The sequence below is a fragment of the Syngnathus acus genome, chromosome 9 (assembly GCF_901709675.1).
Source record: "Syngnathus acus chromosome 9, fSynAcu1.2, whole genome shotgun sequence".
Classification (NCBI taxonomy): Eukaryota; Metazoa; Chordata; class Actinopteri; order Syngnathiformes; family Syngnathidae; genus Syngnathus; species Syngnathus acus.
Window position 1 is genome coordinate 13054401 of NC_051094.1, and position 14053 is coordinate 13068453.

Genomic DNA, 14053 nt, shown 5'->3' on the forward strand with positions numbered 1-14053 from the left:
TCTGACTGCACCTTCAAACAGTGCTGCCTGCCAGCTTGCCTGCCTGCTGGAAAGAAAAAGGAAAAAAAAAACAATAAAAATCAGAAGCAGAGAAATGGCAAGGGAAACTCCCTATGCGGATACAAACGTACACACCAAGGCCTTTTATCCTGAGAGTGATTAGAAATCTGAAATCATTTTAAAACCTTGCTTTGAGTGTTTTCCTCAAACGAAAGAGTTGCTCACTGTTTCTCGCCGCTAACCGCCAGTGATCTCGTCTCTAATTGTGGTGTCGTTGACAAGTCTAGTGTGGCTGGGAGCTTTTTAAACTGAGCTTTTTGCTAAGTTTCTTGTCAGATCCCTCACCAAAGGAACGGTGGGGCGAAAACTTCCTGATTCCGAATCTTATATTCCTACAGATTGCTTTATGCATAAATGTACGCCTAATGTCGACACTAATGGGCCATGCGCTGGCCTAATATGGCCACATAAAGTCTTCAAACAATGTGGAGAACTAAGTCTTTAGAAATCAGAACCATGTGACACCTTGAAAATGTGTTACAGAGAAAAGCCATAAAAAAAGCAATAGTTTGGCAATTGTTTAAATGTGAATTTGGTGTTATAAAAGGAAGGCTTTGGGCATTTTTACATTCCTTGCTGTTCAAGGGCTAAATTGTTGAGCATCTGAGGAAAGGAAAGAAAAGCAGCTTGAAGAACCTGCAGTGGTAAAAAGAAGAAACAGTAAGGATTAGTCAAGACAGCAATGCAGTGAAAGCATAGCTCATAAAAATCATTATCATAACAACATTAATTGATGCTGCTGAGTGCCATATGTGGCGCCATATGGAAAGGCTGCCCCCAAAGGCCCGCTTATAATAGACAGCCCGCACTGGTGCACACAACTTGGCACATTTACAAACAAGGAACATCCCAATAATATGAGCCACACAGACTGAGCAAAAGGAGTGAGAGAATGGTGGAGCAAAGATAGGTGTGTGTGGGTGGGGGGGGGGCTCGTTACCATGTTAAAAATCTTCTTTAGTTGGCAGCTTCACCTTGATCATGAACCTGCTCTTCCCAAATAACATGCTTATTTGTTACTGTAGACCAGTGCACACCTTTTCCTTGGAAAAAAACTCAGGGCACACCGCCAACAAAAATCTGTTTGGTGTTACACCAGCTTCTATATTAAAATTAGTTATATTACAACAAAAAGACATTGTGAACGTGCTGTACAAACAAAGTCCTATTCCTATATATGTACATAAATGGAGAGTGAAATAATTGAATATAAATAAAAGAATATACTATATTTTTTTTAAATTGTATTTTTTTTTTAATAAAAGTGACAGTGTTTTAAAAAGACTTTAGACAGTGTAAGGAATAAACAATTGAAAGTGATTGTGATTGAAATCCAAAAGAATTAACACGAGTGTTTTAGACTAGCTCTATAAATATTGCGACAATAAGAACAAAGTCACGCTAAAAGACGCTCTGCTGTTCTGGCAGCAGCTGAGTGGTGATCACATTCAAGGTGTCACGACTTGACTGTGTATTTTATATTGGTGAAAATGAACAATCCAGGTTCTCCGGTTGAACTACATGCTGGGATCCGTCAGTCCGCAAACGCACCACGGCACAGTGGTTGGGAAACATTGCTGTAGACATTAGCGCTCATCCCATGTTTATTCCTAAAATTATTTGTACACTAATAAAAAGCGCCCCTTAAGAGGTGATCAGCTCTCCAACCACAGTAATAAGTTGTGCTTGTCTGTCATAGTAGTGGTCCAGTCGAACTTGCATTACACCATTAAAAATGTTGGCTTAAATATTGGACCCATCCAGGAAGTTGGGTCTAAAAACAACCTCATTTGTTTGTTTTTTTTGCTTTGTTTTCCAATGGTGTATCTTGTGTAAATTATGCAATACTAGAAATAAATTAACATCACTTATTTCCCTTAACATGACCTTTACAATTTTCGTACAGGCACTTTTTTCCCATTTTCATTCATTTTCAATGATTTTGAGAAATTATTAGGTGTTCGGTGTGGATCCTGTATGCCTCAACATTAGTGAACTTGGCTGCAGACAGCAAAGCAAAACATTTTGATTGGATTTTTTTAAATTAGTTTGAGCCAGACAAATCCGGACCTAAACTGCTTTCTGTCCCTGCATGTATTGAATACATTTTGTGCAAGAGGGCTTCAAACTGTTTTGCCATGTCCAGAAAAAAAAAGAGAACCTTGAGGAAAGAGTTGTCAACCATCCTGTTGAGTTTCATCGAATGTGAGGTGAAACTAGAATAGCATTCAGCTGTTTTCCCGCTGCCACAAAGGAAGGCAGATGAAGAGGAACCCCAAGAAAAGGGATGCACACTAAGGGAAGAAGACGGAGAAAGCTTTCCACTCTGTGATGTGCACTGATGTAGCTCCAGCTCCAGGTCAAACGCTGCCAGTGTTTTGTGTTTATCTTCATCTCATCTCCCCAGTGCTCCTCTAAATTATTCACAGCCTGAAGATGTGCATTGTGGCTGCCTCTCTCTTCTTTCGCTCTACAGAGCTCTCTGTCTTCCTCGCTCTGCTTCATATCATTTCCAGTTTGTGTCATGTGGAGGCTTGTTCCAGAGGCAACAAACTCCTCACACAGTGTGTTAATCTTCCCCTCATCTACCAACCACCATTCACTTTTCAACACTACCTTCATCCCTCAAACTCCTCCTCTCACTCTTTGTCTGGTCTCACATGCATCTTCAAGTTTCCTGTTTAATTCGAGACAGTAACTTTTTTTCTTAGAAAGTAGCAGTTCTTCTTCCACAAGATTTCCATGAACATTTCCATCTTTTTACTCACTCATAAAATATAAATAGTTTTGGATTTCCAGTGGGGCTGGCCAAACATGTGCCTGATTTTTTGTAAGACCTTTCAGAGAAGCTGCAAGGGACTTATTGACAAAATCGTGCTTGTAGATCACTATCATTCACGTGATGAACACTTGGGCCTGCTTGCAATTAATGAGATATCTACCAAATTAAAATGTCCTATTTTTTATTTTTAAACTGTATCAACAATGTTATTCTGATAATTACTAAATATTATATTGACCTTTATTGATATATTCTTATTGCATAGCTTGTTAGAGGAACCACATTTACCTTTGTGGCAAATTTCATGGCATCACTTGGGAGTTTTTAAAACTATTAATTTATTTATCCCGATGTTCAAATAGTTTAGAATGCTCAAATTTGTTTTTATTTTATCATATCCATCCATCCATTGTTCATACAACACACTATGCGGGTTCACGGGAAGCTGTTGCCTAGTCCAGCTGACTCAATAAAACATATCAACAAACATTCACGATAGTGATTCCATGTTAACTCAGATCAAGTCTTGCTTGAAAATGAGTACAGAGCAATCTTTGGAGGGAAGTGAACAGGAAGGCAAGATGAGTCCGTTGCCATTGCCACAGGTTACTCATTTGTAATTCCCCACCATCCCCATGATGGTGTTTGATCATTGCCGAGTGCAGGCAGGAGGTACAACGGAGGGGGTGCTGGTAAGTGGACCTTTCTGCTGGTTTCCTCAAACCAACTCCCCAAACTACCTACATACCCTCACAATTGCTGTCGCCCAGTATGAGGCCCCCTCTAGCCTGATGACAAGCCTAGCGTGAAATGCTTGGCTGCCCCCTTAAATTAGCGGTAGAGCCCCCCCGGCGACACATGCTTCTCATGACCAGCGCGCAGTGGGCCACCGCCAGATTCTTTTCATTACAACTACAGCCTGCCAACCGCCTGACTCCCCTTCTGCCTCCCAACACCTCCCTCTCCTCTTTCTTTCCTCCCATGTGCTGGCCGAGCTCAGCACACAGCATCTGTAGTGCTCATCATTTTACGAACAAAAAGGGGAGTAATCAAGAAGCATACATTTTTGTGAGTCAAAACGTTGAATGGGAAGGGTTGGTTTTTTACACTTTTTACAGAAGAGAGTGTTTGTATGTGCATGTATTGATAGTTACCTATCATATCATGTATATGTACCATTTGATTCATTTTAAGACAGTGTGCTCTTTCTCTGTGTTTTCATTGACAATAAGCAAACTTTAACCACTATATTGGGGTGGTGGTACAGTAACAAATAGGTGGAACTCGAATCGTAATTTGCTTGTGACAAAAGAAATTATGTAGAAAACCTTACCGAGTACATATAGTGCAATATATACCGTAAATGAGTGCACCTCCTTTGAAAATGAAGCTTTGTTAAAATCTTTCTAATCTAGAAAACCAATTTTGTAAAAGGTCACCTGTGGTTGAATTCTTGTAAACTGCCTTTCTTATTTATTTATCCATCCATCCATTTTCTGAACCACTTAGTCCCCACGGGGGTCGTGGGTGTGCTGGAGCCTATCCCAGCCGTCATCGGGCAGTAGGCGGGGGACACCCTGAACCGGTTGGCAGCCAATCGCAGGGCACACAGAGACAAACAACCATTTGCACTCGCACTCACACCTAGGGACAATTTGGAGTCTTCAATCGGCCTACCAAGCATGTTTTTGGGATGTGGGAGGAAACCGGAGTGCCCGGAGAAAACCCACGCGGGCATGGGGAGAACATGCAAACTCCACACAGGGAGGGCCGGAGGTGGAATCGAACTCGCACCCTCCTAACAGTGCGCCACCGAGCCACCCTTCTTATTTATTTATTTATTCATTTATTTATATATATCTAAAAAAATTGCACTCTGTAGTTTCATTGACTGTAAAAAAAAAGATTAAAGATTAAAGTCCCAATGATCGTCACACACACACCTGGGTGTGGTGAAATTTGTCCTCTGCATTTAACCCATCCCCGTGTGATTTTAATCCATCCCCTGGGGGAGAGGGGAGCAGTGAGCAGCAGCGGTGCCGCGCTCGGGAATCAGTTGGTGATCTAACCCCCCAATTCCAACCCTTAATGCTGAGTGCCAAGCAGGGAGGCAATGGGTCCCATTTCTATAGTCTTTGGTATGACCCGGCCGGGGTTTGAACCCACAACCTTCCAGTCTCAGGGCGGACACTCTACCACTAGGCCACTGAGCTGGTAGCTGTAGTGCCCATTGACGCCTGTTTGTCCGAATCTCCATCCATTGTCCAAACCGCTTATTCTCACGAGGATCGTGGGTGCACTGGAGCCTAATTTGTGGAAATATTTGACAAAAATTGATTTACAACAAATCTGTTGGGATGCACTTCTCTTTGCTTGCCACTGTAGTATTCAATGCCCGGGTTTTATGGTTTGAAAACTGTACCTTATCTTCACAGAATTCATTGGGAGATTATGCTTTTGTTTTGGTGTGACGTTACACTACTTATAGATCTTAAAACACCTATCACACTACCTGTACTCACCCTGTGGTGGAAACCGAACCATGTCAGGGTAGGGATTAACTGAAGTGTACTGCTTGGTGAAAATGTGATTTTAATTGTGAGCTCACTTCTCTGCCTACATTGGCATCACAGAATCATTGAGAACGAGAGAGCCAGTTGAAGTAGCACAGAGTGAGAGAGAGAGCAATGAGGGTAGTAGCAGTACAGAGCGATGCCCGGAGGCTCAATATGTTTCTTGCTGGGCTACATCTGAGCTGTAGACGGCAGCTTGGGCCGCAGGGTACCCTCCACTCACTCCATCAAACTGTCAGGCATCCAGCGAAGCTGTGCAGGGACACTCTCTCAGCTGCCCCCAGGGCCAGTTCAAGTCAACATCCCATTTCCTTGCCTCCTCGCCTAATTTCTCCTATGCCCGACTTAAATTTCCAATGCCCGGTGTCTGGCTACAGCACTAGGCCTGGGGCCATGTCAAAACAGTGGGAGCTGCTAAGACTAGCACATGTGCAACTGTGAGAGCGTTCACATCTGAAGGGGACAAAGCTGCAGGCAGATACAAATACATACAAAACACATAAATCACAATTTTCTTTTTCTTACTTGCATTCTTTTCCCTCTATCCTCAGCTTTATTCATTGTACGCTTCCAAATTCCCATGCCTTCAGAGATTCTTGCCATTTTCCCCTGTCTCTGAGCGAAAAAGATTTTCCCAGCTCCCTCATACATCTGCTATTACAGTCTGTTTTTTCTTTTGTTAAACTCCTCTAAGGATCACACCTGCAGCCCAGCCGATGTTCCCACTCCACCGCAGTGAGTGCTCAGGGATTTTATCTTGGAAATGAAAAGACAGTGTTTTACTTAAGTGGAGTAAGCGAAAGTAAGTAAGACGTTCACGTTTAGCTCGGCCACTATTCTTGTCAATCCAGGCGTACACTCTCCTGCCTCCTGACCACATATTTTGCACGGAAGTCAAGCAGATTGCTGCCAGATCTCAGAGCTGTTTACAGGGACTCTGGGTAATGTTAATGTCTGTTTGTTTGGCCTCAGGTCAGGACTATATCTATCCCCAATTGACTTGATTTACATGGCCTCCATTGATACTTGCCTTAAGTTTGTCAGCTTCAAACCAGAGGCCAATGTGTGTCTGGGTAATACAAAAAGCATTTTTCTTTGTATTGAAGCCATTGCTCTGTTTGCAGAGCCAGTCTGAGGTCCCCTGATCAAATATGGTTTCTGAAGAGGATGCTGAGTTGTATTCTGCACTTTAAAATAATTTCCATGTTGGAAACGTCTTTATCCTTCATTAGCTCACACGTGAAAGCCAGATCTGGAATCGAACCTTGCGCCTCTGAACTGTGAGGCGGATGTGCTAACTAGTGCTCCATTTTGCCTCCTTACCGGCATCAATATTTTCTAAATCTAGGAGCTGCTATACTCACCCCACTTTAATTATATCTTTCTATGCAGTTTACCAATGAGGTCAAAGGTCAGATGGCTGAGACAGATGTGATACTGTTAGCAAGTCTCATTGCTTACTTGTGCTTTCACAACTAATGGAGTCAAGTGCAACCACTTGTTTTTGAATTCTGTTTTTACTGGACGATTATAGGCGCTTTGCTCGTTTTAAGATGTTTGTCTCCGACTCACATGGTTGCATTACTGTTATTGCTGTTATAATACATTCCTTTCAAACATTCTCTCTCACATGGATCCAACTTTTCAGTCTGATTTTTTGGACTTTACAGAGACATCTCTCAGTGGCCACAGCCAAGTTTTCTGCATTTCTGTGTCCACAGGTGGGAAATTGCTGTAGCAAATTGTTGCTCTCCTAAAACCAAACCCTTCCTCCAAATAGACTATTATCTCAGTCCACATTCACTCAGGGAGGTCTGGGCTTGTTAGGATGCTCTTCCTTACAAACAGAAATACTGTTATTTATCAACCTGGACATATGTCTTCTAATTGTTGACATTTGCCCTTATTTACTAAGATCTCAAATAGTGGGCGGTAAATTGCACATTTGTCCTAGAACAGGGGTGTCAAACTCCGCCCCGTGAGCCGAATTTGGTGTGTAATTATGTTTGGGCCGCAAAGACAAATTTTGCATCGACTTTGTGTCAATACTACAATTACAAATTGTCTTCACTTTAAAAAAAAAAGAGATGTTTTCGCTAGTTTCTTTTATTACCATTCATCTTTTTGAAAATGTGAACAGTTTTTACAAGTCTCTGATTTCAAAACTAGTTGGTCATCAGTTTGTGGTGTAGACTATATTGTATATAATATGAGATGTTCATACATTTATTTCAATTGAAAGTCAGAATGGCCCTCCAAAGGAAACTATGACTACGATGCAGCTCGCGACAAAAATGAGTTTGATATGCCTGCTCTAGAATATTGAACTTGCTGTTGATGTGCATGTTGCATGCGCATTATGTCGTAAGTTTATAATCTTTGAGTAAAATCTTTTACATATTGCAAACTGTTGCCAACAACTGTAAAAGTGACGGAGACTGCCATACTTAAACGAAGCTTTTGTGCTTTAGCAGTGCTGATGTTTTTTTAACCATGGAACAATTGAAAGAGCATTGCAACATCTGTCTTGTGGGAGTTGTCGCCTCCCATCCCTAATACGTCGTGATCATTTTTTGTTGCGTTTGTTTTTTGGTTTGTTTTGCGGTGTCCCCTCTCATTTTGTGGATTGTACATTGGCACCAGTTATCACGCTGATTTGCGTTTGTTTTTCGCCTGTGTTTACCTCGCCTGAACGATAGTGGCTTTTTACCATATTCTCAAGACCCAATGATCAGTAAGACATTTGCTGTCAGTTCTAACTCTTTCTGTTATGCATATTTTTCTTTTTTGTTTCTTTTTGCTTCATATTTTGTTTGGGATTTGTAGCATTCACTCTCTGGCCTGAATAATTTTATGGGATTTGTTTGTTTGATAGTTTGTTGGTTGCACTTCACTCTACACGTCTGTCAAAACCTGGCAGAAAAACTGTCCACAGATTGGGATCAGGGCCTGCCTAGGTCAAGACATGATTATAATCAGATTTACTGGCGTAATAATTCTCTTGTCTGCAAAGTGTTCAAAGTTGCGCAAATATCAAATGCATCTATCTGATGTACTGGCTGATGGGAGAGTGAATCTGAGGTAATGTGTGCGCAAGAGGGTTTTATGAGACTGAATCTGGTCCCAGTATATACAGGATGTGCAATTTGTATGTATTTATGTATCTGTACCCTGTAACATTGTACACTTGCACAATTAACGAGCCACCTACAATAACATGCCCATTTGAACAATGTCCACACATTGCTCATGGATATGTTTATGAATGTCTTTGGTAAATTGTGTTTCCCATCTGTCACTCAAGCAGGGGACAATCAAATGTGTTTGGGGCTTATTATGTTATTCTCAGCCATGGCAAATAGTTCTACAAGTCAATTGCGCAAAGCGATGGGAAAACAACTCAAACACCACTTCCACACAATCATCCCTTCATCTCTACACCACCCTCCTTGCCTGTTCTTATCAGTGTTGTGTTTCCCCGCTACATGTCTCTAACCCCTGTTGGGATCGGTCTTTTAGCTTTCACCTAGTGAATACCGTACATACCTCACTAAAGTTTCAACTTGTCTTCAGTGGTGGAGGTTAGCTTAGACAAGGTGGGCAATGGAAGATGCATCATCTCATGTACATTATGTCCTTGGGACTCAGAAAGAAATTTGGTCAAGAACAAGATTTTGAATGTGTTACTTAGAGTTATGAATAAACACCAGAGAATAATTGTAGATTTAAAAAATTGTGAATTAAAATTTTGATTCCCTTCCTTAAGTTGTGTAGAAAAATCTGGCAATTAATTTGCCCACAAACTAGTCTGAATGGAGAATGAATTGAAGAGACCTGAGGCAATTATGCTCTTGGATGCTCAATTGTCTTTGGTAAAGATCTTTCGACAAAGCACCAGTATAAAGATTTTTGTTTTTTTGCACAGAAAACTCTTCAATCAGAGTAGAAACCTGTTGTAAGAACTCGTACACCAAAATAAGAATGAGTTTGGACCAGGATTTTATTTTCAATAGTATAACAGAGACTGACATTCTCTGTAAACTAAAAACAACAGCATTCACCAAAACGCGTAAACAGTCTGTCAGTCTGTAATTCTAGCATGCGGTTTTATCCCATGTTGTGAATTACCTGCGCAGTATTAATTTTTTCATATATAGACGTATATACACTTAATTCCAGTAAAGCAAGCGCCATTCCTTTTCTTTGCAAAATTGAATGCCTCACAAGGCACAGAGGCTCTCTGCTTCACCACTCCACCTTTGAGAGATCTTGGCCACTGAGCCCTTGCACTGATTACTCTTGTTACTTAATTATACATTTGGACCCACCACATTGGCCACAAAAGGCTGCTGTGCTTCCACTGACCCAGCTCCCTCCTTCAGATCCCAACTCGTGAAGGGAATGAAACAAAATAAAGAGGGTCCACTTAAATCTTTTGCCAAAGGGACTAAATTGACAGATTCTCATGTAGCCTGTGTGTGACAGGCCTCCAGCTCACTGCACAAGTTACTCGCACAAAGCTGTTTGAAAGCGACTCACAGAGTTAAAAGGCAATCAAAGATCCATCAGTGACAAATACGATGAATGGAAGTAAGGAAGTGGTTAGGAAGTGGTTTAATTTGATAAAACTTGAGAATTTTAATGTGTTTCTCTTCTAAATGAAAGGCCTCACTTCACTTTATACTTTATTTCAGATTCACTCTAAAATATACTTTTTTTTTTCCAAAATATAATAGTTTTCATGACTGTACTGAAGACTTCAGGTACACCAGTCAGACTACATCTTTCAATTACAAACTAAATAGAAGACAAATTGTCCTTTGACCATGCCAGACAAGGCATATTTTTGAAAGCAGTTCCTTTAGCGTTTTTCAGACGCGAATACAACTTAAATGCTGGTGTTTTTCGCAAGGTGGATTGGTAAATACCACATTTAATAGGCTCTAAGGACACCGACAGTCAAGGCGCTGTGTCCTTGGGATACTATTGTCCAATTTAAAAGCACAGTTAAAAGGCTAAATGAGAAGCAGCCACTGAATGTGAAGTCATTGAACAGGCTCTTTATAAAAGAACTGTGTTGAATGTTTCACTTTTTTTATCTTTTATATGTATACAGTACAACATTGAATTTGTTACAAAAACATCAGAATCGCTCTGTACGGCTGTGTTGCTTTTGAAACTTGAAAACCTCTTAGAGACTACAAGACTTTTCTATCTCCGTTCAACCTGTCTTTTGTTCTGAAAGCTGTCAGCGAATGAGAGGTTGTACACAAAAATAACATCCGCATTGATTATGAGCTGCATGGGGAGCCTAATGAATAATTCCTTATATATCCTGTGTCTGTTTCTTTTGTCTTATAGTGTGATGGTGAGAGTGACATTGACAGCAAGGTAAGGCTGCGTTCCCCGTGTTTATGCAACTGACAAAAAGTCATCTGGAAGTGAAGAGAGGAAGGAATTCATAGTTTTGATGAAAAAAAGATGAGAAGCAATAGGCATTCTGTCAGTCGTACCACTGCTGATAAATTTACAAGACTCTGATGTGAAAAATGCAGGGCTGTCTTTGGGATTAGCATTTCTGTGTGTAGAACAATATGGAATTTGTTGCTTTTTAGGTCACACGTCCCTAAATAACTTATGAAGAATAGTTTGTATTTCTTAACTTAATATGTTAGCCTCATTCCTAATTAAATTACTCTTTTTGATCTTCTGATATTATTCTAAGAACATATTGTGTACACGTGGTGAACACGTGGTGCCAGGTGGGCAAGTGAAAGCACTAAAATGGTTTAGATCCTATTTGACTGGCAGGACTATTTTGTGTTAACCTTGATTGGCTAAATCACACTTCTCCCCACTGTGATATGGTGTTCCGCAAGGTTCAATGTGTGGCCCTTTCTGTTTTTAATTGCTGGCCCTGGGTTCTATCGTTGGAAGGCGTGGTATGTACATTTTTCAGTGCTATGCAGGTGACAGTCAGAGCCACGTCCTGCTAAGCAAAAGGAATATTTGTCCTTAAGGTCACCTTTGTCCTGTTTGGAGGAAATGGGTGACACTAAACTTGTTGAACTTCAACAAAAAGAAAACAGAAGTTATGGTGTTGAGTTTCAGTCACACCGTGTTGGCTTGGGCCCCCAGCGTCTTATCTGAGGCCAACAGTCTCAAATTTGCATTTGAAATTAGACTGGCAAATTGTTGCTGTTGTCAAATTTATGTTAATTCATTTCAATCTTGGGCAACAGCATTTAGAACCAGTAATCCATGCCTTCATTACATCTTGGCTGAATTACTGTAATGCTTTTTATTTTGGAGTCGGCCAGTTCTTGCGCAAGCATCTCCAGTTGGTCAGAAATGCTACTACTTGCCCCCAATCTGGAGCACGTAGGAAATTAAAGAGTTGATTTTATGATACTATTCTTTGTCTTTGCCTCTCTGAGTGCCTCATACCTCTACATACCTGCAGTGCCTCAGGTCAGCAGACCAGACACTACTAAAGAACTGTCTTTGATTTTATCCATCTAAGTTTTACTTTATGTACAACACTTTGTATTTTGTATACACTTGGTTTTTAAGTATAATTTTAAGTATATGTATGTATAAGAGTGCTGACCATCACCAAGGCATAAACCTTTATCACCAACGGTAGCATCACTGAGTAAATATAAGATTCTTAGCAAGTTTTAATGTTCGATTTCAAAAGTGTCCTGCAATATTTAGATGAAACATTGTTTTTATTCTTTAGCCTTTCCTACTCAAAGCAAATTCGGGCCCCAAGATTTAGCATTTCGTTAAAATGTTTAATGTCATCAACAATGTGTCTTCTCTCCAAAATTGTTCATAAACTTTATAACAACTAAAAATAATACCTGCACATAAGGAAAGAGAACAAGTTGCTCTACTAAACACTGTTGACATTTAGACACAAACATTCACACATACAAATGACTCCTAATAAAATCCCATCAAACAAAAACAGCATCTGATTCGTTTATCCCCCAGTGCAGTAATCCTTATCTTTAGATACCTGGGAAAACTTTTTATGCTATGTAAATATCCAATCAAATGTTCGTTGCCACATTATCAACTCTTTGACATTTGACATCTGTAGTCAGTCACTCAAGCGTTGATGTATTTGTTTAGCACAGACTCGGTAATGGTTGGTTGGTGGCAGCCACCTGTTTACAAGATGCAATGGCTTTAGGGAACCTCACTACATTTTAATTCCTTTACCATTTAGCAATTACTCCCGGGTAAATGAATGAGATAGCATGCCTAATCTCCTGTAAGCTTTGCTCCCAGTTCTGTAGCACTGTCTACAGAGTTCCCTATAAATAATAAATTGATTGCTGGCCCAATTTACATTATGTGTAGTTCGGCGTGTCAATATTCTTTTATCTCTTTACTGAAGCAAGAAAAGAGCAAGGCCGCAAGCTAGTTCATGCAACAGTCACGAAACAGGCCAGTCAGTCATCATGGACCTCCCTGGCATCACTACAGGGGTTGAACAAGAAAAGTAATGCAAGAAGGAGGCTCTGAATGTTTTATTTTATTTTATTTTGTTTTGTTTTTACCCTAATGCCACTTCTATTTATCATTAGAAATACCATGCACAAGACTCCAAATAGTGGGAACTACATCAAGTGTCAAAATTACTCGATCAATTAAGAGCCATCATTTCAGTTAAATAATCCGTTAAAATTCCTCTGATTTCATCCTCTCAAAAGTTGATATTCTCTGACTTTATTTTTTAATCCTTCATGAAAGCACACTTATACGTACGTAGTCTTCTGCGTTTATTTAAAACAAGATCTTATTAAACATCTGCTTTTACTTTAGAAAACAATGATCAATTTTTTTCCCTGTTTTCTGACTTGTTATGGACCAAACCAGTAAATGAATCATAATAAAATTATTGAAAAAATTATAGTCAGTTTAATCCGTAGCATATATCAAACATGTAGCCCCTCACATAAATCAATGTCCAAGAAGCTCTCAGTTTCAAAAATGGTGAGTACAACAACCCTCCCTCTTGTGTAATATGTCTGAGTTGTTGTTCAGTTGATTTTGTTTCCTCATGAAACAATGCAAAATAAAGAACTATCATAAGCATAATTGGGAACATAATATTGTGCACATTTTAATGTGAAATATTGTTTCATCCAATTATCTGAGTAATTGATGGAAAAATCAATACAATTATCAACTTTTGAAATACGAGTGACAGCTAGCTGGCCACAGGGCTGGCTGTATAATAGACAAACCATTTATTTTTCTTTAAACTGTGGTTTTTCAGTTTTTATTTTCCATTATTCTTTTTGTACCTGCACGATTAAAAAAAAAAAAGCAGTGTTAATGATGTGATATCGATAAGCGGTATCATCAAGAATGTTTATACCGATACCGTCCCTTGTCACAGTCCTATTTTTCACTCCAACAAACAGTGCCCTGTTGGTGAAAGTGTTCACCACTTTCTAAGATTGTGATCTTTTACTAAGATCCCAATTGGTGGGTGCTAAATTGCCTGCTCGCTTGCTGTAACAGATTGTGCTGTTGGCAACAGGTGTAAAAGTGGTGAAGACTGCTGACTGCTTTAGGTTGCAACAATGGAACATTTGGAAGTGCGGCGTAAGCACAAAAC

General features: G+C 40.0%; 1 protein-coding gene across 9 annotated transcripts in view; it reads left to right on the forward strand.

Annotated features, from left to right (window-relative positions):
* Window positions 1-14053, forward strand: part of fbrsl1 (fibrosin-like 1) — a 223067-nt gene that overhangs the window by 132637 nt on the left and 76377 nt on the right. For 8 of the 9 annotated variants that reach the window (XM_037257811.1, XM_037257806.1, XM_037257812.1 and 5 more), the window contains one exon: window positions 10777-10806. The exons of the other annotated variant lie outside the window; for it this stretch is intronic. In XM_037257811.1, the coding sequence (XP_037113706.1) occupies window positions 10777-10806 (30 nt within the window). The remainder of the gene's footprint in view (window positions 1-10776; window positions 10807-14053) is intronic. 9 annotated transcript variants of the gene reach the window in all.